The sequence below is a fragment of the Neodiprion virginianus genome, chromosome 4 (assembly GCF_021901495.1).
Source record: "Neodiprion virginianus isolate iyNeoVirg1 chromosome 4, iyNeoVirg1.1, whole genome shotgun sequence".
Taxonomy (NCBI): domain Eukaryota; kingdom Metazoa; phylum Arthropoda; class Insecta; order Hymenoptera; family Diprionidae; genus Neodiprion; species Neodiprion virginianus.
The window spans coordinates 9,457,849-9,485,543 of NC_060880.1; the positions used below are offsets into that span (position 1 = coordinate 9,457,849).

At 34.9% G+C, this 27,695-nt stretch overlaps 3 protein-coding genes across 8 annotated transcripts in view; 2 read left to right on the top strand and 1 right to left on the bottom strand.

Annotated features, from left to right (window-relative positions):
• Window positions 1-574: 574 nt before the first annotated feature.
• LOC124303637 (phenylalanine--tRNA ligase beta subunit) lies at window positions 575-7,271 on the bottom strand. 2 transcript variants are annotated; one of them, XM_046761107.1, is made up of 12 exons: window positions 6,896-7,271; window positions 6,481-6,536; window positions 5,834-5,988; window positions 4,848-4,917; window positions 4,461-4,727; window positions 3,963-4,142; window positions 3,691-3,866; window positions 2,091-2,292; window positions 1,927-2,007; window positions 1,733-1,825; window positions 1,268-1,547; window positions 575-771 (listed from the first exon to the last, which is right to left on the bottom strand). In XM_046761107.1, exons 1-12 carry the CDS (start codon window positions 6,951-6,953, stop codon window positions 620-622), a joined length of 1,770 nt encoding a protein of 589 aa, XP_046617063.1. In that variant the 5' UTR covers window positions 6,954-7,271; the 3' UTR covers window positions 575-619. The 2 variants fall into 2 exon arrangements, with proteins under 2 accessions (XP_046617063.1, XP_046617064.1); XM_046761108.1 differs by lacking the exon at window positions 6,481-6,536.
• A 2,315-nt stretch (window positions 7,272-9,586) lies between these two features.
• Window positions 9,587-17,543, top strand: LOC124302337 (uncharacterized protein C630.12). Its single transcript, XM_046758441.1, has 7 exons — window positions 9,587-10,012; window positions 11,092-11,301; window positions 11,716-11,878; window positions 12,101-12,232; window positions 15,498-15,632; window positions 16,022-16,253; window positions 16,784-17,543. The coding sequence occupies exons 1-7, from the start codon at window positions 9,996-9,998 to the stop codon at window positions 16,966-16,968; spliced, it is 1,074 nt and encodes a 357-aa protein (XP_046614397.1). The 5' UTR covers window positions 9,587-9,995; the 3' UTR covers window positions 16,969-17,543.
• Window positions 17,544-22,442: 4,899 nt separating this feature from the next.
• The window catches only part of LOC124302303 (protein-tyrosine sulfotransferase), a 270,777-nt gene continuing 265,524 nt past the window's right edge, over window positions 22,443-27,695 (top strand). For all 5 annotated transcript variants that reach the window (XM_046758305.1, XM_046758307.1, XM_046758303.1 and 2 more), the window contains exon 1: window positions 22,443-22,661. The gene's annotated coding sequence lies outside the window, so the exon portion shown is untranslated. The remainder of the gene's footprint in view (window positions 22,662-27,695) is intronic.

Genomic DNA, 27,695 nt, shown 5'->3' on the forward strand with positions numbered 1-27,695 from the left:
TGCACATGTTAGCCGACGATTTTCAGCGGTCAATTCCCGGGAATCGTGATATTTTTTAACGCCGTAAAATTAACAAATCATACCTTTCACCCTGTGTTCTATTTATACACAATACGCAAAGCACCTCGCATGCCAATCTGATTACTTGTGTGAAGCATGGCCACCTATCTTCCTCCATTTTACACGAGGTGAAGTTAGCAACGTTTTAGGAACGAAAACATTGGGAAAAAATCACTATTTTCTTATTTTTACAGTGATTTTCAAGGAATCAAGATAGCAAACTATGACTACCTTTTATTTGATTACGGTTTACTGAATTTCAAACAGTTCCAAAATCCCGCAATAACTGTTTTTCCCGAGCACGAATCGTTACTAACTTCAACATGATCATTTTACAGCAGGCATGGAAACTTGTTCTGTGCGAAATAACATGTGAAAATTGCATGTGAAATTGCTCCAACTTATTCTCGTTAAAGGGATAGGAACATTGGTGGACGTTTTCTTTCGTTACGTAATGGAAAATTAATACTCTTGAGTCGAATCAGGAAGTAGGGCAAATTTAAGGAAGCAGATATTCGACTCTGAATCAACCCATTTTATTCAATGATCAGTATGACAGTTACAACATGGGTTCGATGTTAATCTCCATCGCCGAACAAGGCAGGCTAAGGTCAAAATTCGAAATTACCGTCGGATGAATCACTCCCATCTTACCTATCACCTCTCCAAAAACCACAATTTCTGCACAACGTTGTGGAAAATAAGTTGGATCTAGAAAAAAGTAGAGTACGAATGAAAATATGTTGAATCGAGGTTCGTTGGTGTTAACATTGCAGTTTTTTCCAACGTTCTCGAATTTTCTCTTTGACAAACTGCGTCTGTCGGATTACCATATCGCTATTCTAAGCAAACCTTAATACTTAATATAATCAGCACGACTGGATCATCTGACACTTGACAGAAATAAAGTTTTAGTTGTACTTTACAGGGAATCTATCAAACTTTGGACTCTCATGTGTGAAAATACTCAGTTTCAGCTTATTTTCTTGTCTAATAAATACAAACATTTTCAGATCTATTTGATGAAATTTAAACATTCATTGGTCCAGCCATTTTTTTTTTTCCCTTAGAACACAGTTACGGGTAGTAATGACAAACTTAATTTAAAAGAAAAAGCAAATATGCTAAACTTGATCCGAGATGATAGCATTGAAATGGATACTAGAAAAACATCATTGCAGAACTAAAAAGTATCGAAATAGCTCACCGTCGGCAGCACGCAAGTAGTAACCATTGGAATCTTTAGCTGTACTCCATGGAACTTCAAGTAACTGCATAATTCTGTCTAAAAGACCATGAATTATTTCGAAGCCTGCAAACTTATTACAATTGATTGCACAAATTCGTCTTTCATTACGGGCTCCAACTTCCGCTGTACAATCACGCAGTACTACATCGGATATTTCAAATAACTTTTGGGGTAACGGCATCTTTTTGTTAGCAGCCAAAGTCTTCAGAAGTCCCGGTAGTAATGTGGTCCTAGCTACCTAAACGCAGTTAGTTGAATATTTTATGGCTGGATGTACTTAATGTTTGTAAAGAAAACATAATGTATAATGCAAGCATTAAAAAACTAATCGTATTATCAATTTAATTGGGTCGCGAACATGTATTGTTTAAAATTGTGTTAAATTATTAAACCGAAAGGTTTGTGATTTTAAATGATACCTACTTGAAATTCTAGTGTCTTTGGATTAGAGATATGGACCGCTGGTACATCCTTGATGCCAAGTCTCAATTTCTCAGATATATCCTCTCGAGAACACTTGAATTGGAGTACATAATAAAGAAACAATAATGAAGAAAGAGGTTTCAGATGACGAGAGGCCAAGTGAAAGGATTTTCAAAAGTAGCGACGATACATACCAAGGAAAATGTCAAAGCTTCTGTAAATCCAGCATGAGCAACTTCTTCTCTCAGTTGATCAGATAACTTGTTTAGTGGAAACTAATATAACAGTATAATTAGTTTCCGGAATGAAAGGTAATATTAGGTCTTCTTTCGTATGGATAATATAATACTTGCTTCACCTGTTCTGCGATTGTCAACCCTTTGGGTAATGTTTTTACTATGTTGTTGTAGCCATAGGCAATAGCTATATCCTCGTAGATATCGCAAGGATGTATGACATCATGCCTTGTGGGAGGTATTTCAACTATTAACCTGTCGTCTTCAACTTTGGTTTTCAAACACATTTTAGAAAGAAGCTGTGCAACGTTGTTTGGCGTTTCTCTGAAAGTACAAAATTTTTTAACAGTTTACGTTTTCCTAAGTGAAATAATTTCGTGAATATTATTTATTGTTAATGTTTTAGTGAGAAAAAAACGAAAAAGATTATAAAATCTATATCCTTAAAATCATATGATAAATCTCATCCACGGCACAATACATTTTCAACAGGGTTTAACCGATGATATACTGAAATTACTAAGTGTGAATTAAAATTAAAAATGATAAACTGTTGTAACTCATTTAAATATTTATAAAAGCATTCCAATTGCTGTTCGAAATATTCATTCTCTCCATGACTCAATGGGAAGAAAATTTAAGTATGTTGACGGCAAAAAGAATGCGATACTTTTGATGCTTTTCAGAAATGAATAACACATTACACAATCTGGGTCCAAGCAAAATAATAGAGATGAGATTTTCGTTTGTTGCAACAGATCTGTGATGATTTTATACTGTCTAGTTTGGTAAGTTTGATTTTATTGTGCTTAAAGTGTACCGTCATAACTGTTCAGTGAAGTAATCAGCATTATTGAAATGTATCAATTTTAGTTTCTCACCCTCAATGCGCACAGTAGGAATAGAAAGATCCTAGACAAATTCACCTTCAAGTTGCTCTTAGCCATGACATGAAAATTGAATTTATCTCGTTATCCTGCTCAACGTACTCCTTCTCTCCCCTAGCACAGTGCGTCATTCGTCAAGCGTCAGTATAGTTTTGGCATTTGGGTGAAAGTATATGCCTCGAGATTTAGAGGTGCAATATTTTCCAGTGTGTACACAATGATTGTTTGATGTTATTGGTGTACTGTTTTTTCTGTGATCCTTATCATTGATCATCTTCGATAGAATGTAAGTATTTCATGAAGTGCAATGTGAATAATTTTGCAGTGTCGTTAATATTTTATAAGATTTTTTGATATTTTTATAACATTTTACTTGTACCTGATTGTGAGTACGAAGGAAATGCAAGAGAAACTTGGTGCATTATGCAAATAAATCAATATATTTTGTAAAAATCTTTTTTTTTTCAATTTCCCTCATTTCGATTCGCAGAGTGAACAGAATACTTTTTAGCAAATGCGCACTGTAGCACTAATTCATTTCTTAAAGTGACTATAACCATTATGTAATTCTCCTGAAGAGTATACGTTAAGAGTTAATAAGCAAGGCTTTCTGTGCGGAGAAACTAGTTCCTAAGTGGAACTGTGCCAGACTACTCAATTGGTCCTCCTGTGATCTTGATCTTAGACAACAGTGGCGCTGCCTCTACCCTTGCAACAGGGTCAGACTGTATTGAGTTGAAAAGACAATACTGATTGCATACATCAATGTTAATATGGATGAGACGTTTATTTTTTGATCATAATAAGTAGAAAAATAATGACTGTAATAACTTACCTAATACCGATATAGCCAGTGGCTTTTTCTGGACTGATTTCTTCATTTCGATAACTGAGATTAGGGTACTGGAATCTCCTCCTATCGGAATATATCACCTCCACCTTTTCAGCTGTATATTTTTCTTTGCAGTACTGACTAAACATACATATCAGTGTATCCAGGACTATATTTGCCTAAACGAAAATAAAGGTGCAAAAACTGACATGTTGGTGAAAAATTTTAAATTCATTTTTAAATTAAGCTTGTGATACAAAGCTGAACGTAATTACCTTAGCAAGATCCGTAGCTGTGCATTCAATGAGAACATTTTTAGTGTTTAGAGTAATCTTAGAATGATCTCCATTGATTATCGGCGGCAATGATAATACCACATCATTTCTATCATAAATAATCGGATACACAGGACTGTCCTTTATGATTGGTAAATATTGCTTGAGCTGTGCGTGGTTCTGCAAGTAAAAATGTAGGGTTTGACAAATACAATTAAAAAAAAATTATCTTGCTACCTTGGGGATGGACGAAAAAGAAAACTGAAGTAATGCGGCATGACTCAAAGAAAATTTGTGATCACACAAGCATTATCATAAACCCTATAAGTTTCCAAAGTTCGAAATGGTTCCATTGTTAACTACCTAATCATCAAGTCTATCGAATAAGACATGTTTTTTCCATAAAATTTTCGAAGAGAATAATGAAGTCTGAATAAGAGACATATAAATACATGAATTTATGATACGATGTAACTCAAACATGTCGCATTTACATACAGCATACAAATCCATGATCTGCTCTCCTGTGTATACTTTTTGTTGATTCAGCGGTTTGAAAGAAATATTTTTCGGAGGTTGAGCATCATAAGTGAAAGGACCCTGAATTGTGTCCAAGTCGTGAGTTCCTATTGCCACAAGGCTGCGTTTGCGACAAATGTTTTGATGGAGTTTATCTTGTAAATCGATAAGGCTTTTGTAGGAATCTTCGTTTATCGTTATATCTCTTAATATGGCTCCTACAACGTAACATCGTATTTTTTGAGTCTGTACAAACAGAAAAGCCAACAGATAACATTTCCAGTGTGAAAGAGTTCAAAAAGAAGCACGATGATAAATTGGCGCGCCATTTTTGCAGCAGTAAATATTTTCATAAAAAGAACTCACACTTCGAGTAACGAAAATTTGATGTAAATTGCTTTTAGGTAGAAGTGCTGTATATCGAGGGGGTGGATTTCTGAAATAACAATTAACATTGAATTAACTATAATTGATAATGTCAAGCATTAATTAAGCCAAGGAAAAAGCTTTTGCACCAAAGAGTGATTCTTATTCGAATAATCCTAGTCTATAATAGAACGTATTTTTTTCTAATTTTCATATTGTATATCGGTTCTTTCAGCTGCACAATTGCAATTTTAAAACTCACATACTTTGAGGTAATTTTGAACCTTGGGAATTCTTTTTTATAATCTAGCTAAGAAACTTTGGTCACAAACAGCCAGAAATTTATCAGATAGGACTTCAAAGTTTGCAAGTTGTACCTTGATTTAGACTTCAATTTTTACACACTTCAAAGTTTTTAAGGAAATTAGTTATTTTGCTGAGTGAGTACTTCCTTTAGAAGCTGAATGCAAATACTTTACTTAGTACACCACGCGTTTTCTTTTTTTTACTGTTTTTAATAATAATTATTATTATTGTTGTAACAAATCATGTTTAATAAATACCAAATCTTAAAACGTAACTGGTAATTTACATACCTCAGAATGAAACTACCTTGCAAAATGCTATTACGATTGAAATCATATAGTGAATTAAATTTAAGAGCATCAATGAATTATTACGACTCAAAAATAATGTGTATACTATGAAGTATACATTCTGCTTGTAAATATTATGGAGGCTGAAGTTAGTAATGTTAACGTAATGAACGATTCGAGGAGAAGTTCAGTACTTAGAAATTATGTAGTGACTTTGAAGTAGTCAAGTTTCACAAAATATGAATGTTTTGGTTTATTATAGTTCACTGCATTACAGACATTCCTAAAATTGAGGCATAACGATTTTCACGAGACGTCGATCATCGCAGTAATGTTATTAACTTCAGCCTTCTAAAACTAAACAAATAGTATGTACTATGTGATTAATACTTCTCTAAAAATACAAGAATTCCGCTGACTAGACCCTCAAGGCATAGGAGGTCATATCGGTTTGCTGGAATATCAATTCTGTAGATAATTTCATCCGAAGCATCTGCACCATGATCGGAGCCTTGTTCTTTCGCTATCATTTGCTTTTCCGTAGTCTAGATGTGAGAAAAAACATTTTTTATGTACATATAATCTTCTGTATAATTATCAGCTAACATTAAGCTAGTTTGATAATCGGGTAATTTTAATATCTACATCGTTATGAAATTTATGTACACACCTATGAGGGTCTTCAAGAAATATTTAAATATGTCAAGACATTAATATGCAAATGTGTTCCAAACGACGATAATCTTATTTCGCAAGAAATAATGATTTCAGATATCATTTAAAACATGTGCATATGTTATATCATACATGTTTTACTACGTTAAACTACGGTTCACTGTGTTATATAAATTTTGTTTCTAAACCAAAATTTGAATCCTCTCTATAAGTACTCTACAGTGTTTATGTGTTCAATTTTTAAATACCTGATCATTCAAAACAGAACAGCCATTGTATTTCAAAACAATAATATGACACATATTGAACATTCTGACACAATAATATTGAATAATTTTTGTGATCATTAAAAAAGATCTTACCACTTCGTCCAGTTCAAGACCAAATTTGAAACATAACGATTGAAATTCATCGTCAGCTGAAAGTATAGAAGGCCACAATTTATAGCTATCAAAAAATTATAATGATCAAAGCATTGTGTTTCAGTTGTTGGGAACTAAACAACCTGCAATGGAATGGAATAAACGACTCGATAGCAAAAACTGCAACAAAGAGACTATGTGGACAAATAGGAACGACATGTAAAATTGTAGTTTACATGTAATAATATCATACAAAAAGATGAAAGTATGTGAGTGCAGCGTAAAGAACACAGTTCAATTTTCAATTAATCTTTGCTTTCAGCAATATCAATGAACAATTTTGAAAATACCAGTTTGATGATTAATATTTAGATACTAAGACGTCAAGGTCCGCCCTTTCCATCTAAAAACTTACTGTAAGTACTTCCTAATGCTTTGAAAAGCAAGTCACGTTTCACACTAATAGTAGGCATATTTGTGGAAAAAGTAAAATTTATACAACAATATCATGCAACATAAGAGTAATATTCGGTACGGAATATACAACTAAATATTGCAGCACGATATCGTATTTGAGGTTCTTCTGCTTGTTGGATCTATCGCATTAGGGTAAGTGCCAATCTATGTGAGGTTACGTGAAGCCACCGTATAAGCTGATATGAGGACGCACACGAATGCACATCAGTCATTAGCTCTGTTCGTTTTAGTTACTCTTTTCTACGCTTCTTACACTTTTTCTGAATCTAGCCAATGGAAGGTGCCCTTTCCTAGGGAAAGTGTAAAAAGTGTAGAAGGTGTAACTAAAACTAACAGAGCTACTGATCTGACTTAGGTGGTACGCGCACTAGTGGCTGGATTTTTATGGTCAGCAAAGGGAGCTTTCCAGCAAGGAGACACAGTGTGTCTCAGAACTGTGTGGCACTTGGAGATTAGAAGGCTTTGTAGCCATCAAATGGAGTAATAAGAAGAACTTCAGAACTGTCAGTTAGTGTTTATAACCTCAGTAATACAATATATGAAGCAATATAATGCAATGTTCTCCGTAATTTTATTCATCAATTAGTAATCACCTATCTATATTTTATTTTCCATTTTTTGAATAGCTTATAATCAACATATCTCTCATCTGTAATTCGAAAGGCATTTTGTTTGTTGCAAACCCTGGTGATACTTCAACGTGGATTATATTTTCACATTAATAATTGTTCAAGTAATAAATATGTACCAAACTTGGTTACGGCAAAATGCCGACCGAAGAAAGAACAAAGCACAAAGAACAAAGAACGAGTTCAAACCACGCGAGATTTCAATATATCTGTCATGTCGGTACGGTTGGCACTACTTTTCGCTGAAATTTGAGTTTAAAGTGTGATTCAGAAAATATTTAAGTGGGAGGCGCTTAAAGTTCATATAAACTCGGCTACACATCACCTTTGATGGAGGCGTACTTCAAGACCACCACTTAAAGCTTAAGCGTAGACCAGGAGGCATATAGGACTTGGTATATGTATTACGCATAGATCTTAAATAATAGGGACTACAGTTGTCAAGCTGATTGCATCTGGCCCATAACCGTTGGAATACTTTGTCGCGAAATTCCGATATTCTAAAATGAAAAAGTATTTTGTTTGAACGATTAAAGAATTTAAACAGGTTAATTTGCCATGGTGCTTTTCTCCAAGTGAAGACAAAAGATCTTCTATAAAGGAAAATGAATTTTAACATAATATTGTATGCTTGTATTTGAATTTTGAACCAACGATGGTGCTGCCACCAAGCTTCAAGAGTTGGCAGTGTAGTTCCCCATCACGTCGGCTGCATTGCCAGTCATTGTCATATAATTCGTATAGAATCGAACTCGTATTTTTTTCGGACCGAAAACAAGTTACCCCGAAACCTTAAGTGCGCTACTTTCAATCTCGTGGCATAATCCTTTTGTTTTTTTTCCATTCCAAATTCCTATGTTACCAGGTATAAAACGTGCATTTTGTGCAACGCTCTCTTGGCTCGAGCCTCAGGTCCCACCTGTAGACTTTTAGATCACTTAAGTTTTCGGTACTTTGCCATTTGCATATGCTCTACAGGTTCAAAAACTTCTGTAGAAACAACAAACGAGTATTCTTTGCCGCGCAACTTAATACTCCATTTTATTTAGAACATAGTTCTGCCTGAACAACCAGCAATCTTTCCATTTAAACTTATAATTAATTATTCGGCATCCTCCATTTGTAAACGAACTATTGTGCAAATAAATACTTTAAAATTAAATTTCTTAGTTTTCTCAAATAAAATCATTTCTTCCGGACATCTCATCCGGTGTTTGACACTTTAAAAGGTGAGCAATTATAATTAATAATCGTCTATTAGGAATAAATCTCGGTTTATCTAAAACAAGCAATTGAACCGAGTTGTCCAATGCATTCTTACGCTTAATTGGTATTCGGCGACCTAAACTACTGACCGTGCGTCTAGCTGCGTTTTCATCCACGGATCCCAGTCGCTAACTACTGGAATTTCCGGGAACTGTCGCGCCGGCGTCTAATTATACTCCCTCCACGTCCAGAACGTAACAATGACGTAACAGTAGGACCTTTCCACTGATGCCAACCGTAAAAGTATTATGGCAAGCCCTGCATTTTGCCCACTATAGCCGTGTTCGAAAATTGACTGACAGTACTGTCAGCAATCTTTCATCTCTTTTATGCTTCCAAGTTCATGGATAGCTCTGACTCTGTCGTAGGGAATTTTCAGTACTGTCAGTCAATTTACGAACACGGCCTTTATCATTTATCATCACTATGGCAAAACATCAATTCGAATTCGACCAAATTCCATGGCACCTCACCTCATGAAACACCACTTTTATGTTTTTCTTGATTTTCTGAAAAATCCTGCAGAAATAATTAACAAAAATAAGAGAAAGATTAGATGCAATTTAGAGCAATTGGAATCAAATATCATTCTGTTCGAATAACCATCGGCGTTCACTAAAGATATAAAAATCGAGTCGGCATGGCGGATACTACAATTTTCTCCCACACTTCAGCCTTTCGTACGAGAACGCATCACTGACTCTACCCTAGCAGTTCCTGTCGTCTCCACATAACGCATCATACATCTTCAGACAATGCAGAGGTTATTGTTATTTTCATTCATTGAAGAACGAACAAGTTGTACCCCTCGAATGCCCATGCGTACACGGTGACCACCCCAAGTGAATATTGTCAATTTTGTACGCATCTGAACACAAACAGCGAATGGTTTGATCATGATTCATCGGCACGAAGGTCGATGATCTTTTACGCAGTGAGAATGGACCTTCCGCGATTGACGCTACGTCGAAAGATCAGAATTGAAGACGTAACCGAATTTCAAGTCGGCAGTCACATGCGTAGTTGAACACATTACGGTAATCTCGCATGGCATGACTGACTTATCGCGTATAATCTTGTACTATTTTAATCTAATCGAATCTGACAACGTTGCTTATCTGTGTGAGCATTACAAACACGACCATGATCAGAAGGAGCAGGTGAATATATTCTGTCGCATACTTATTCGTAATTGCAAACATGTTTATCTTTGTCTTGCTGTGATTGCTTACTTTTACTATTAGTATTTTATTTTGTAAAATCAAGGTAATAATTTTCGCGTCAACCGGCTTACTTTTGCCTTACAATCATCAATCTTTCAATATGTACTTTCAAATCATAGACCAATTCATATGTTCGTTTGACTTACACTAGCTAGGATTTTCTGGGTGGGGTTTTGTTCGAAAAATAGTTTGTCATTTATTTCACAGGTATGTAGGGCAGAGACAATCATTTGTGGCCATCTCCCTATCTTTTGTTACACATATCCAATGTTTTACTTATGTATGGTACTGAAAATTGTGTTTAATTATTAAATGAATTATGAAAACGCACCTTACAGTCACGATATTGAACAGAACTCAATACTCGGTTGTTTAACCTCTTGAATACACACCTAATACCGGACGCATTTGAAATACACATACAGCTGATGCGAATTTGCACCACAGTCCACTTGAAGGAATTCGAATCCAGTTATATAATGATCAAAGCTGGTCAAACGGCTTGATGCTATTATTTGTGGCCATGCCTTTATGTATATGTAATTGATATGGCTGTACTAAGGTGGCCCAAAACAGTGCACCTACCCTATGTTGGGAATTTTGTCAAGTTTTATAGAATTCATGAGAAGAACTAATTTACTTTTAGAAAACTGTAGCTATTCAATGAATAGAATAATCATGGAAATAAAAGATATGAGCTTCGATGACAAGTTGACGAAGAATTATTTCAAAAGAAAATTTTTTTTGCTACTGGCATAAATCATGAAGTTCTACGTATAATTGAATTTTGTACGCATTCTTTTACATACCTGCTTTGTATTTCGTAGAAAGTGATGACCTTAAGGCAAAGAAGTCGCCGGTGTGAGATGCTTTTTACTACACACGAAAATGGTAACTTTAGCTAATATGTGTTTGCATATTCTGTTCGTTTCAAAATTTATGTTCTTTTTTGTTTAGCGTGATGTTCAGTAGCTTATGATCGTTTGAATAATCAAAAAGGCTCATATTTCTTGCAGGTTGAAAAATAAAATCGGTGCGGTTGTATTAATTATTGGGCTGACTGTGGCCTATAATGAATTCATTGCTTATGAACTTCAAAGACTGCATTGGGCCTTCCATAAGTGCACAGATTGTACAAGGATCTTACTTGTTGCCGATCCACAAATTTTGGGAATCAAAAATGAGAATTATCCCGGTGCATCAGTGGCAATTTGGGATAGTGACAGGTAAATTTGTTGATAATACTACTAGTATATAGGCTGACAAAGAATGAAGTTGGAGTTGTGATATTAAATAAGACTATAAAATACAAGTGTAAATGCCAATTACTGCAATTATTAAACTCTAAGAAAAGGCAAAAAGGAAACAAGCTTTTGAATATGGCAACTTGGAATAAATTGAATCAATAATTTGATATGCTTATGACCAAATAAATGAATCGCTAAATTTCAAACACTGTTGCATGTATCGATCCTGAAATTTATTGAGTTTCAGTTGGAGTAAATCCTATTGATTGAGACAATTGAGTTTTCTTTGTTTTATTTGCTACATTACCGGTATAGACTTCAACATAATGAAATAGCAAAGAACTAGGATTCAATAATCTTGGAATTTTTTCTCCCAATTATTCATATTTCTAGTTACTTGCGGAAAACATTTGCAAGAGCTCTCGCGCATTCACAACCTCATGTGATTGCTTTCCTGGGTGATTTAATGGACGAGGGTCATATCGCATCTGGAGAATATTTCGAAAAGTATAAACGGAGGTTTGATTCTATATTTCAAACGCCAGATGATGTGATGGTATGTGTTATACAATTGCAACTATTTGTTATCATGAAACATAATAACGTCGGAACTAATTGAATACTCGATTCAAAAATTAATTATTTCCATTTTATTGACGATCAATGATTGAATTGATGTACAGAATGGTGAAAGAATAATTATTGAAAATTAATGCATAATTAGAAAGTAACTCTTTTGCCTGCACAAAGATTAATGTAGGAATTGCTTTTCGTGTAGAAAATTTATTTACCTGGAGACAACGATGTCGGTGGCGAAGAGGATACCGTATCTGCACATATTTCAGACAGATTTGAATTTACATATAGTCAACCTGATACTTTAAGTTACAAAAGCGTGAATTTTTTTAAGGTAAGTTGCTATATTAATTACATGGATTGAATACATGTATTTTTTATGAAAGTTCAGCACCCACTAAGATCTGCAGGATAATAAATGCTGCTCCCGGTTGGATAAGTTTTGCGTCTCACACCACGCAGTGAAAAAGTTTAGATGCGTTGTCTAATGCTCTTTTCACAGTAGCCTTAAGAAAATCGATCTTCAAATTTTAGGCTTGCCACGAGATTTTTAGGGTGGTGACAGACCGGGAAAACCGGATCTGGTTAGGGAGTTTCGTCTATCGGGAAAAGTCAAGGAAAAGTCAGGGAATTATGATGGACCAAAGGGAGAAACGTACTTTTTTTTATAAATTGTTGTTAAACTTGAGTTATGCTTCGTAAATTCAGCTAAGCTAACTTTCGTAAATGGTATTGTTCAATTTCTAATTATTTGTGTGAAATGAAGTGATTCTCTGTGGTTTCAAATCCAAATTTATGTATTGAAGGTGGACAATTTTTGGAGCTTTTAGTCATAAAAGTGGCCAATATGGCCCAACTTTCATGCGAAAAGTCAGGGAATTTTATTTAAGCAAAAATGTCGATATTCTGATTTACTCTGTTAATGTTAAGATAGTCATCTAGAGGTGACTGATAGGACCCTTGTGGTGCCGCGGGTGTGATTAGGTTTAGATTTGGCCGCTGTGTTTACTGCATTGGTAAATTAGTCTACCACAAGTCATTCTTTTCTGGTGTATTTTACAGTGGTTTGTTTTCTAGTAGGCCGGAGATTTCTTCTTGTGCAAGGCAGCGGTTGTTATGATACAGTTTATCTTCTTCCATGGTGGTAGTTATTCAGACTTCTCTCAGCCCTTTTCGGGTTTTTAGTAGACTATTCTTCTTTTCTCTTTCTTTACAAAATCTATATTCATTTTGGACTGAACTGCAATGGCCACTTCATTGACCTAAAAAGTAGGACAAAGTAGCATAAGATTCTCTTTCATACGTTGTTCCCTCATTTATGTGAGAAAAGTTCTTGGTTTCCACATCTGCAAGAGAAAAATTCTTATTTTTCGCATTTGCGGCAAAAAGTTCTTATTCCCCGTTCATTCGCGAAAAATAACACTTTTCTCCCGCCCATGAGGTAACTATTTTTCAAGTCAATTAAAGTGGCCACAGTTAAGTTGGGAATAAAATCATGTATGCAAGACGAGAATAAAACTGATTTTGCCGCGGGTGATTACTAGCCTTGCTTTGCTCAGGCAGCAAACCTACCTCTGGGAATATATCTTCGATCTAATTCCCTTGTTATATAATGTACTAATTTAAGGCTTCAAAGTTCTTGTTGCAAAACAGTTTTTTCCACCTGGAAGCAATGAGTTTGATCATGATTGAGTGCTTTCCTGGTATCTTTCTTAGTCTGTGTATATTGTATTGATATAAGTATCGGAAATATTTACTTCAGTTTTTTCGAGTATTTCTTTGTCACTGTTGTATAGATATTTATTAAATTCATTGTTATCTGAATTGTTATATAGCAGAATATTGTTGGACATGTTGATTTTTTTTAGCCATGAGCAGGACCTTGTTCTTTAAGATTTGGTATAGATTACTGACCTCGTTCTGAGCGTTTCTATTTCCTCTATGTCAACTATGATTTCAACATCGGATTATTTAAGTTTTCGCACGTAAGCACTCACTTCAGTAAGTAGTTGATACATATGATCCACGTTGCCTGACATGCTGATTTAAATCAAAGAGCTAACCAGCCCCACCGTCTGAATATCACTGCACTTTTCATTTTGGTTTATGTACCCATTGGTATTTTTAAGTATTTTGACTGTTCAAGTTGACAATTGTAATAAGTGAATCTGTCTGGTATCTTATTTTACGAGCTTATAGCAGGAGCACAGAGCCACAGAAACATATCCGTCGCTGGCGAGTGTTAACACGCGAATCCGAAATTTTCTAATAAAATTTTTTATCATTCGACAAAATTCGTCCGACGGGAAAAATAAAAAAATAAAGTCTCTTGAAAGTTTGATTATTCATATTCACAACAGATGTTAGCCGGCACAGTCCACAGATATTACTTCCCCTCTTCGCCGGCATATTTTATTAGTGCCCATTGGACGTTATCAATTTTCAGTCTTCCGTTTGGGTTGACTTCAGCATCTCAGAACGGCCTTGACTTCTTACCACAGATCTTATCATCTACTGGTTTACAGTTTGAGACTGAGCCATCTTTGATGTCATTTTTGCTTATTTTCTGCGATTCGTCTATTGAGCAGCTGTGAGATTGTGGAAGCTTACTTCAACTTCTGCATTTAGACGTTGATCTTTTCGATGTGACATTGTCCGGTTTTACATACACTTACATACAGTTTTTATTCTCTCCCATTGTTTATCTAGGCTTAGCCTTGTTGTATACACTACCTTTCTCCGGTAGAAACTTTTTACTTAATTCACAATTTGATGTGATCTAATATCGGAAAAATAAGCTGCACCCTACTTGAAGATGTTTGGTTATTTATATACACTAATTATTAAATAACATCCACCTCGATTTTATCCGTGTTTCGCAAAGTGAATTTTGAGATGAATATTTTGTTGGAAACAATTTCATGATCATCACACTGCAGTTCCGTTTTAAGATCTACAACTGCGGCGTGAACAAGATTTTTCCGTGGCAGACGGGACTAACTTCTTTCGTAGCGATATTGCATTTGCAATGTTTTGAAAATGTTGTAGTAAAAACATTTCATATTTTATTAGTTATCCATTTACTTTATTAATTATCAAATATTTTCTGATCATAATTTCATAAGTTCTCCGAAATATTTTTCTAATATTTTGTGCAAATATTTGTCAGCATCGCAAAAATTCGCATTGAACGAATGGCTAAATCGTTGTAAAAACATTATGTAAAAATATTTGACGTGGCTTTAAAATCTGACAACCAAATACATCGGAAATACTTTCTGAAATATTTTACACTGTTATCGAGTAATACAGTGTAAAATAAGTTTAAAATACTCTAACATTATTTTCTTCGAAATTTACTACGAAACATTTGATAAGATTTCAAACATATTTTCATGAAATATTTTTTTTAAGTATTTATGAGTCGCAAGAGAACATTGAAATCTTAAGGTTGGCCTTCTGTAAAATCCAAGAGTAGAAGGGTCTAAGAATTCAGATCCGTGTATTGATTATCAATTACAGGAAACTGTCCGAATGGAAGTCGAATCCATTTCTGAGATCCACTTATCTTCACAATAACGACTATTACTCTGTGTCAGGTAAACAGACTGACCCATTCTGTTCCTGGAGCACCCAGCGACGCATTTTTGAATGATTATTCAGAAAGGAATACTACGAATGTGGTGCTGAGCCACATGCCATTGCTGTTCTCTCCTGGCAGTTTTGTTCAAAATGTAAGTAGAATATGTGAAACAAGCGTAACGCTTATTCGTCTAGTTCATGAAAACTGGTGACTATTAGTGGTAGCAGTAGGTGAAGTTTTTCTTTGGACAGTCAAACAGAGTCTTATATTATTATACATTCCTTGATTTAATGTTCTTCGGGATATTTAAGGATCACATTTAAAATACGGACCATGACTTTAATAGTATTGATCTTTTTAAAATTTATTGATGAGGTTAAAGAAAAGGCGCACTTCGATTTCTATAATTGAAAGAGACACGTAAAGGTACCTCTTATTGCTTTATAACTATTGTAACCTCGTCCATTAAAGTATTGTAATCTTGCTTCTTATACTTGCATTAGTTATATCTTCTGAAATATTTCTTCTCTTGTTGATTAGGTAGTCAAAGAGCTGTCACCACAGTTGATTTTTTCTGCTCACGACCACAAGGCGATGCATACCAGCTTAGATATGGCGACAAATCAATTAAGTGATATTTGGATCTTACCTCCACATGAAAATCGGTTGTTTCATCTACGTCTTGATATGGGAGATATTCACGAGGTTCAAATACCGACTTGTTCGTACAGAATGGGAACCCCTTACATTGGTTACGGACTAGCTTCTGTTGGTGCGTAATTTCTGTGAGATTCAGGTAATAGTTGTTGGAGGTTGGACTGTTTAGTCGTTTATCAGACGTAAACTTAAAATTTGAGGGTGAAGTTTGACTAAGACACATTTTTCCGTTGATGTGAACTTTATTAGATTCGACTGTGTCGTTTTCCAAAACTTAACTTTCAACTTTAAGTGTAATTCATAGTCTCTTATGAGAGAACAGTCTTATTGAAATCGTGTTGCTATCAATGAAATTAATAGTTGATGATAAGAAAGTTGAATGAATTACGCGACATAAAAACACCCACCTGAAAAACTATCTATAAAATTTGGAATAGTTTGATCACATGCTTTGGGCATGATCAACAAAAATATCAGCAAAGGTGTTACTTTTTAGGTTCTGTAGGGCGTAATGTGGCTTGCCGAGAAACATTTCGGCATCCAAGAATTTTTACCTTCAATTCCCTCACCTAGGAAGCAGTTCAACCTCCATAATGATTTTTCAATGTATTATCTAACTTGCTTGTGGTTTCCTCTGTGTTTCAGATACGCACGAGAAGTTAGTCCAATTTACAATACTTTGGCAGCCAAATCGGTTTGTGCAGATTTTAGTTTATAACTTGGTCGGATTGATATTGATTATTTTTTCGTTTTACTTTGCTGCTGTTTGGGCTTACCGAGTTTTATCCGGCTATGTAACTTACACAAAAGTACCAAATATGCGGACATGAAATTTAAATGCTTTCGGGATATAGAATGAACTTCTCATTCGGTATAACGAACAGTTTGAATAACAACAGGACGAAAAACTAGTTCCAAATGTGAATAGAATTTGTAGGCGTTTAGTAACTTCCATTCTTCTTTTCTACATACATTCCAACTTTGACTGTCTTTTGCTTTTGAACGTTGAGATCATTTCAAAGAAATCCACTCAAAACATGTTTTAGTTTGCTGGCTGCATATAGACGCAGACTTGATTTTGAGCCCTTGTATACAATATATCGGTATTATAAATCATAAAATGGTCAAGCGATTGCTTGTTAAATATTATTTACCTATTCTCTACCTCTGGGAAATAATTGCTAACATCTGTCCGAACTTGAAAAGTCACTCTGGTTGGCAATTCACGATCACATTTTTAAAATAGCTTGGATACTGTTGTTATTGTGATACCCTAGTCTTGGAAGGATTCTCTTCTGGCTCTCCAATCTGTCAAATTTTATTTGCATTCATGGTGATTGAATGAGCTATTTTTCGGTGCTAAGTGGTCTGCTTGAAGATGAATATTATCGTTCTTGCTATGTAGATTGTAAAAAGAGTCTATAAAGCACATGATTTTGGCTAAGAACCAGAATTTCTAATAGTATTGATTACTCTCTTCCACTTACAATTAAATACGGACTCTAGAATAAACTTGGAATTTCTTGTATTTAAGCCGAAACAGAGTACATATTTTTTTTTAATGAACTAATTAGTAAGAATGATTGTATCCATCTCTATACATAAAATGGCTCTGGTAGAGAAAAAAGTATACTAAATAAAATGAGTGAAATATTAATTCTTAAGATAACAAATCACTGAGATTGCTAGCCGCACTTTAATTTTATTCACATTTGAAAACTAAGTTTACCGAATTTTATTCTTTTTTTTTACTTCGTGTTATGCTGTTTCGTACATCACTTAATATTATTATTATCATATTATTATATATTTTAGTAATTTAGAATTTTTATAACTGATACCGACATCAGTATTGAAGCATTTGAATAACTTAATAGAACAATTAAGAAGAAAGGCAATAATTATACAATTAGAATTTAAATGTAGCCTAAGGTTGCGGTTGGTTCAAAATATGAGGGAAGTTTAATTTATACAATTTGTTTTCAAAATATATGTAACCTTTGATTTGATGATAGCTGTTCCCTTTAAATCATTGAAATATTTTCTTGTCACCAAAATTCAACAAATCTGTTCAAATTTTCGAAAAATCGTAACATTTTGCCAATTATTGGCATCGGGTAAATTATTAGAAAAAGGATTTCCAATCATTATTTCGGTAAAGTATGAGGACGGGTAACGTGCTGTTCAATTTCATACATGGGTAACTGAAACACAGGGTGATTTTTTATTTATTGAGATTATTTTATAATAAAGTTTTTTATTATATTGAGTCATATGCATTATCGATGGCTTTTACTTTGTTTTATGAAATGTATCGTTATAAATCTGTTTCCAGATAGTAACGGAGCCAAAAATCGTACAAATGGCGGTAAAAACATATATGTATACCAACGCCAGAGAATTCATTGCCTTATAAACGATTTTTTAAGCCATTATGTGTGCTAATCTGAGGGAAGTCGTCTTTATGGCCATGAATCTTGAGGCATTGTTATGTTTTTTCGTCAAATTATCAACAAATTTTTTATCTGCTGTTGCCCTTTTTGTTAATTGGCACAATAATTTATTATTTAATATAAGACTAGTTATACTGTAGAAAAGTAAGTATTATCAATTTGTAAAGGTGTGATTCTAGATTTTTGAATCATGAATAGATTACTGGGGAACGACCTATGCTCTTATTAGCGAACCAAATATTTTTCAAAGTTGACACAATGTGAGTATGTCTTCTTGGATTCTGTACTTCGTCTTTTTTCATGGTCAGGGAAGAGATTATAAAAACAAAGAAACGAATAATTCGTAATAATTTTATTCGAAGCCATTATCATAAACGATTCTATCACATACCGGAACAATCTCTTAAAACTTAAAGATCAACTGCGCACGCGCCAAATAGTTCAATCTCATTGGTTTGCGAAATCCTCCCACAGCGATATTCTTGTTTGCCGCGATGCAGGGGGCCAACGTACACAAAATGTATACGTTTGAATTTTCAAAGAGCTTAAGCATTAAATTCCGACCGTTCTTTGAAGAATCAACTTTCCAACCCAATAACAAATACTTCCGAAACCTTTCCGAGTCACTGCCTCAATTATTTGAAATTCTAACCTCGAAAATTCGTATCAACTACATCGCCGCTAGAAACAGTTCGACAGCTGAAACTCGGGATAGCCAGCCTGCATAAACAGCCGATAAAACTCGCGCATGCGCAGTTGATTTTCAAGTTTCGAGAGATTGTCCCGGTATGTTTTTATAAGTGACTCGTGAATTCCTAAACAAGCTACATTCGTTACAAAATTTACCGTATCTTACCAGGTTGCCACTCGATCGATGTTGCAGAGGTCACCAAAGTCTTAATTTATTTGTACTTAATTGGGCCTTCCCAACCAAGGCATGTGGTGGGTGTAAACCAGATTTCATGATTACACGATGTCAAGAATTTCATGTAATTACAAATATTTCTGAGATTTTAGATGATTTCAATCGTTATTCATGATTTCATGAGGTATTGTAGTATTTCAAATGATTTCAAAATACTTCACGGGATTTCAGTACATTTCACAAGATTTCAACGAATTTTATTATATTTCATGAGTGCTGTACGTACGATGATAAGAGCAATCACTCTCAAGTCTACCTAGAACACACAATTGAATTTCACATTCCAATTTATTTATGAAGCACCATAAAACCCGAAGAGTCAAGGGGCCTTGTGACGTGTAAACAACATTCCTATTTTTTCTCGAAGTTTTTGCACGTGCTCTGGGTTTTCCCCTAAGAATGTAGAAATGATTAACATTCCAAACGAATCATGACAGAATGTGTTCTAGTACACCTTATTTTTTTCTTAGAATATTCTGTTTTAATATATTTAAGCAATTTAAGTAGCCTAACAAACGAAATCAAAATCACATTAACCCATTTGCTTTTTTGTACACCATAGTGTACAATCTTGATTTTCGTTTTTGTACTATTTTTTCGAGATATACTACATATTAAGGAAGTGTCAAGTATATGAAATAGGGGTAAAATTTTCTAACAAATCGTTTGCCGCTATTTATTTTGTAGAATTATTCTCACATTACGTGAAAAACGCTAATTTTGAAAAAAAACTCAATTTCTGAAACATGTACAAGACTACTTAATATCGTTCAAAAAGTGTTTCTTTACTTAAATAATGGCATTTTGAGTGAATATTTTCATTTTAAAGTGAACGGGTTAATTATTAAGCTAAATAATAAAGCACACAAGTAAAAAATATAATTCACATAAATGATAATGAAAAAATCATGTATCATTAATAAACTAAATTGTTGAATAAACAATGGTTTTTGCGCTATTTCAAAGCAAATTGACAGCTTGTTGGTCGGGTAAGCGCGATGTATATAACCCGTCGCGGCTCGCGCGAGCAGTACATCTTTCTTAACTTTAGCGAATGGAAAATAGTATGTAACAAGGAGGTAAATTGTTGCACTCGAATTCTTACCGGCACACTTCACTCTTCAATAAATTTGGAGATCCGGCAGAAGCTTAAGAATGACCAAAAATAATCAATAAATTTCCGATCAAATCGATTATTATTTTCCTATTAACCGAGCGTAATCGATTATTTTTCCCATAGACTTATAAAGATAGACTGAGCGCTCTTATGAGCCGCTTGAAGCAAACATTTAAAGGACACAAATATGTCGCGAGTACTCCTTTTTCTCTCTGACGATATTAGTGGCGGGGATCGAGGCGGTAGAGGAGAATGAGGCGAAATTATGCGTCTTTATCTATAACTGTTCCACTTCCACTGCTCCGTTGTCTCCCACCATGACGCCAATTGAAAAGAGAGAGCAGTACTCCCGGTATATCTCTGTCCTTTATATGTAATTGTCAGTGCATCTTATAGGCGTGCTCAGTCTATTTTTATAAGTTTATGATTTTTCCTCACAATCGGTTTTTGTCTTTTACCCCTATGACCGATGCAATACAATATCAATTTATGTCATCAAAGTATCAATTATCATCATTGTCTTACTTACTATCTATTTGAAATGACAAGTGAAGGATAGATGAATATTTTCACCAGAAATTGTAAAAATATTTTTGATGAAACTATCAATTATTAAAAAAAACTTTTCCGCTATTAAGATTACGTACTGAAGTTGACGAAGTTTTGTTTCATGTGCAACGTTTGAAAAAAAATACGAAATAATCGATCGATCGATAACTTTTTCCGATTCCATCGAATCGTATTCGATTGTTCTTTTGGACTCGATTAATCGCTGCATCGATTACCTTTAGCTAGCAGAGATGAGTAGTAGCTAGTGGCCGTCCCTACCGCGCAGTCTATTTCTATAAGTACTAGCTGACCCGACAAACGTTGTTTTGTCATATAAATTATTTCTAGAGAATATCCTATCCTAATATATATAAAATTCACGTGTCACAGTGTTTGTCACCAAACTCCTCCGAAACGGCTGAACCGATTTCAATGAAATTTCGCATACACATTCGGTAGGTCTGAGAATAGGTTTATAACTTTTTTCATACTTCTTAGTGCTATTGTTTAATAATATGAAAAAAGTTATAAACCTATTCTCAGACCTACCGAATGTGTATGCAAAATTGAAATCGGTTCAGCCGTTTCGGAGGAGTTTGGTGACAAACACTGTGACACGTGAATTTTATATATATTAGGAAGCAGCGACACCTGGCGGGCTAAACTGGTATCAGCCGGTGATGAGCAATTATCACTTGTGCAGTTATCGACCGATGCCAAAAATTATTAAATGAAGAATATTTATTAAACAATAGCACTAAGAAGTATGAAAAAAGTTATAAACCTATTCTCAGACCTACCGAATGTGTATGCAAAATTTCATTGAAATCGGTTCAGCCGTTTCGGAGGAGTTTGGTGACAAACACTGTGACACGTGAATTTTATATATATTAATTAAATTATATATTATATTATATATATATATATATATATATTAAGGAGGATATGCATGGTCTATGCTCCGAAGTCTATATAGCGCCCTAATTGACGCGCCGCCGCTTCACTGGTCGACGGAGCGCTGCTGACCGCCAATGAAAATAATACTCGACGTTCACGGAAGATATATTATCGGAAACTGCACAGGTACTTACCGACCGAAGTGAACAAGTCGCGCTGCTCGCTCGCTGTCCATTTACCAACAAGCCAGTCGACGGTGACCGGCAGAGGCGACGGACGGACTGCCAAAATATCGCTGCAACTCGGCTTATCGTTTCTGCCGGATCCCGTCTGGCGACGGAGTTCGGCTCAGAGCCGCTGGGGTTGTAGAAGTTAGTCGCAGCTGATCTGCCGGGCAGTAAGGTATCGAGTGCACGTATCCGTCAGTTCTTCGTTTCGCGCGAACTAGTAAAGCGTGTGAGAAATCGTGGCTAGTGTTATTTTTGACAGTGACCAGAGTGCAGAGATTGGGAATATTTGGCGGAGGACCTGTTTCTACAGCGAATTGCAGCAGCTCCGATACTGATTCCGTGCCGACATTGGGTGAGTTTTCTAGGTTATGAGGGAGGGAAAAAAAGTGTTTGCTTTTTTATTTATTTGTTTATTTATTTTTTTTTTACCTATTTATTCGTCATCTCCATGTGCTCCCGTAGCAGGTGATTTCACGGATCGCTCTGCGATCTGTTACTTCACCTCTGCACTGGAACTCGCTTTGATAACTCGGCGTTTCGTCCTTGCGAAGCGGCGCTAATGCAGACGATGAGAATGCGAGCTCGACTTTACGCGAACCTTGTTTTGAGGTGACTGACACCTGATGCGTCATTGAACATGCTACGCATGTGGAACTCGTGGTTCGCGTACCTTTCATACCGGTTCACTTTTCCTTAACGCATTTGCTCAGGTTCTCACCCTGTCACGTTCTCAGTGTCATGATTGTGTGGCTGAAGTTAGTAACGTCTACGTAACGCAACGTTGGTGGGGAAAAATTACTATTTTGCAAGTTTGTAGTGACTTTGAAGTAGTTAAGTTTTCGAAAGATAAATACAATTTGCCGTATTACGATTTACTGAATTTCGGACATTCCTGGAACCGTGAAATAACGATTTTCCAAAACGTTAATCATTAGAATAACGTTACTAACTTCAGCCTCGTGTCATTATTACGTTACATTAATTTGGTCTGATGTATTCTTCAACGGGCGATGTAAAACATGCCTATTACCGAGTTTGCCAGTTATTGAGAATCTTCAGCTCGATCAGGGTAGCCACACACCTCGAAAACCTGGAAATGTTTGGATATTTAAAAGGGTTCACGGAAAACCTGGAATTGTTGGGGAATTTTTAATTTGGTCATGGAACAAACGGAAAATATCAGTTTTCTATCTTGGGAATTGGAAATCATTTTTTGGGATAATGAGTTTACTTTTTGCCGTCGAGAAAACTGACTTTATTTGTAAATTACATTTTCCTTCAATTCGAATTGAATTTGAATCGATTAAGTATTAACTCACGCATTTCTTTGGCAATTTTTGCATCCCACCCCTAGCGATAACGATTAGTAAAGTTTGCTTGTTTTGCCCACCACTGTTTGTACGTCAGCTAAAGCTTTTTGAGAAGTTTATTGGAAAATCGATTTATTGCATGGGAATGACAGAAATGCCATTTGTAGTCATATCCTGATCAATTCATTCCTACTTTATTAAATATTAATCATTATTAATTATTAATGCACGTTAACGTGTTGTGTAAAACGTGAATTCATCATTCATTGTGTGTTAAATATATTATATATTGTCTATCTTTTTAAATGCATGCAATAAACATTATACGCGCTAATATATTATTATTGAGCAATTAATGCATTATCAACATCTCCGTTTAATCTTTCTTTTTTTATCGTTCCGAAACAGGCGGCGTGTTGGCTTTGAGCACGCACTTCTAATTTCCTATATTAGCTAACGTTTGCTTGGAATGCCTACTGCTATAGGGTAGCATTTGATAACATTTCTCTGACTGGCCTGTCCCTGCAGTTTATCGTTAGCTAATACTTGAATGGCCCCATAGTGTTTTAATAAGCTAAATGATTTAGGTGGTTTTAGTAACTCGCTAGAACTGGGAAAATATCAGGGAAAATTAGGTCTTAGGTCCTGGAAAACCCGGTAATATCATGGAATTTTTTCCACAAAAATTTGTGCTCACTCTATCGATCAAGAAAATAATAATTTTTTCCCAATGTTTCGTTACGACAACGTGTGATTTTTCCTGGCAAACTACCGCTTGCTCTAAAGTATTAATTTATCAGAAAATAGACTTTACACATCGCCATCTGACAACATTGCTCTCAGAATGATCGTTCGAAAGCTACGGTTTGCAGAAATTTATTTCTACAGACGCAGAAATCTTGAAAGTCGTACAAGCGTACGCAGTATTCATATTTCGCAAACGCAACGCTTTTCAAGTTGTTTCACTATGTCTCGGCAAGAGATAATAATTCTGGTAATCAAGTAATCAAGTAATCAAATAAACCTGGTAATGATCGAATTACACGGAGATAAAAAAAAGAGCAGGTCTTACTCAAAACTGTCGGAAAAAAAGACACTGCGTGATGATTTTTTTAAAAAATACCCATTTCAACTATATTTTTTACCACAAATGTAGCATATTTTATTCCGCACACAGTGGTTTTCTTTATTACAAAATATATAACGCATCTAACTGACCAGAATTTCACATAAAAACGATTAATTCTTCGCAGAGATAACCAGGTCAATGTTTTAGTTATATACACTGTACAATATATCTGTCGTCTTGATTACGTTATACAAATTTTCACTCGTCTGAACCGTAACACATGTTATCATGACGATAATCCTTATCCTAACTATGTTTAGTTCATTTATACCATATTATTTATCCGTCTGTCTGGTAAATTCCACTCCAAATACACCCAACCGTCGATTTTGTCGTCGGTTTTAAGTCATCTTCCATTGAGTGTTGGACGAGTTTGAAATTAATAACTAAAATTAACGTGACGAGATATTGAGAAAAAAATCACCAAGTTACAATTTTTAAATAAATTTACGGGCGTTGAGTTGGGACTTTGCGAAATATGAGAATTCTTTTTGACAATGTTCAAATTGCGAAAATACAATTTTTTCTAAGAATACATCGTTACTTCAACGTTAGGAACTTCAAACTCATAGCTTTAGACTATTCTTAGACTGTTTTATTTCGCATTTGATAAACATTGTTAATTCTCTAAAAATGGCGAATCCCACCATTGCACGAATGGAAACTGTCGGTCTAATTTAGTTTTTGGCAACAATTCTTTTTTCTGATTGTGACTGATATAGATATCTTTTTTAGCTAAATTTTCTTTAGTGTTGTAGGCGAATAAATATTTCAATGGTCGTATGATGAGGTAGGTGATTTCATGACTCGTAATGATTTCAAATTATTCTACACGATTCTTCTGCGCGACCATTATATGTTATCTTTCCATTCTTTTATATCCGGTATGATGGATGGGGGTTAAAATGTATAAAGATCAGAAAAAAAAGTCACAATATCAAATTTTCAAAGATTTCAAAATCTGTATCATAAAATTTAAAAAGGCAACGAGTTGAAATACAGAAGATCCAAAATATAGAAAGGTCAAAGGATTGATTAGACCGGAACATCGAATACCCAAAATGACTTTAGAAAGACGAATGTAGAAAGCCAAAACATATGTAAAATCATGAGAATCCGGACGATTCTATACTTGGTTTTGTTACATATCCTTTACCTGTTTGCAGTATGAATTTGAATAATCGATGTTGTAATTTTAATGGTTTTTGATATCAGATAATTTCCGACCGAGATACAGTGAACACCGAAAATTGTTTTTTTTCTGAGACGTTTGTTTTTCAATATTTCCGCATGAAAAAATTACAAAATATTGTTTAAAGTATACTTAATAATGTACAAAAGGTTTGAATAAATTTCCTCAATCCGTACCTTTTAAAAAAATTCACAAAAAAAGTGTTTTTTTTTTTTTTTTTTACGCTGAAACCCCCCCTTAAATTCCTCTTTCATCTCGCTATTAGTTGCTCGTATCAAAAGGGTGGGAGGGAGGGAGGGAGGGAGGGAGGGAGAGACGATTAATGGTTTTTTGGATAAATGCTTTGATGACTTTGTCACGTTCCTCCCTGGCCAGAGGATCGAGGCCGACTGACTAATCCCTCTCTAACTTGCCTATTTCGCTGTCTTTTCTTCGGTCCTTTCCTCCCTCCTCTCTCCATCTTCCTTTCTTTCTTTCTTTCTTTCTTTCTTTCGTTCCTCACTCTCTCTTCTCTTATTCTTCTCTTATTCCGACACTCATCCAACATCGACCTTGTTGTTTTGTAATGTTTTGTACAATTGTTCTTTGTTAATGTTAAAGAGGTAAGAATACCGTGCATACTTGAAACACTTTAAACCATATTCGCACGTGTACAGTATCGATGTGGTATGTTATAATGAGGTTGTGGTGGCAACCATACGATAAATGTAAAATGTGACTGGCCAACCTTAGTTTTTATCTCCGCGTTGTTTTCCTCCTGATCTCTAACATGTTTCCATTTCATTTATTCACTTCTGCAAGGGAAACCTTTGGTTCTTTAAAAAAATCCATTCGTAGACGCATGTTGTAAGCGCCTTAATTTAATTAAATAAAATGCAGGTCCTTCACGGATACGAGATGTCGATTTTAATTTGATCGATTTCGTGAAATAATACTTTTTTAACGGTATTAACAAAATATCGAATACGCTCTGATAGATTCAATCAAATCACTTTATACAGTTCACTAAATCTATTACGTGGATAAATGTTAATGAAATTTACGAAATCATGAGTGCTAATTGATTACCGCTATCAAATAATATGTTATATCGTAAATGTACAAAAAAATTTTTTTTCAAATGGCAAAATACTCTTTGTGACGCGTTAAAAATCCTATCTCGCAAGAGAGAAGTAAGATGAACAGTTATTAGAAGGGCCTCCCACTGATGTATTCTAACCCTGAAATTTCGTTGCCGGGACCAAATCTTTGTCATTACGAATTTATTATTCGGAGTTGTTACAATAGATGCAGTCACGTGTTCGCTTATTTCCCGCTTTTTTAAAAATAAAATTCGCTGTTTGGATCATGTAACAATTTTACTGATAACCGCGTTTGTGGAATTTCCCTAATCAACGGCAATATCGAATTTACATTAGTCACAAGCTTAATGAGAAATGGCGCCCGCGTCAATATTACATTATTTAGTTCAGTCGAAACGTTTCAGAAGTGCGCGTATTGAGTTTACGTAATTAGCGAATTGGTAATACTGTAACGCTATATTTTGCTGAATTAATTACTGCACACTCGGCCAACTTGAGTGTATGTGAGGAATTCCACGCCAACTGAGAGGACATTTTCCCTGACCCCCGCCAATTTGTTTCATTATTTTTTATATGATTCTACAACCTAAAAAAAAGCACTCACCATTTTTTTCAGATCTTTCGTCCCAACAATTCTTTTCTTAAAAATGTTACAAACCCTTTTATGGTCCTA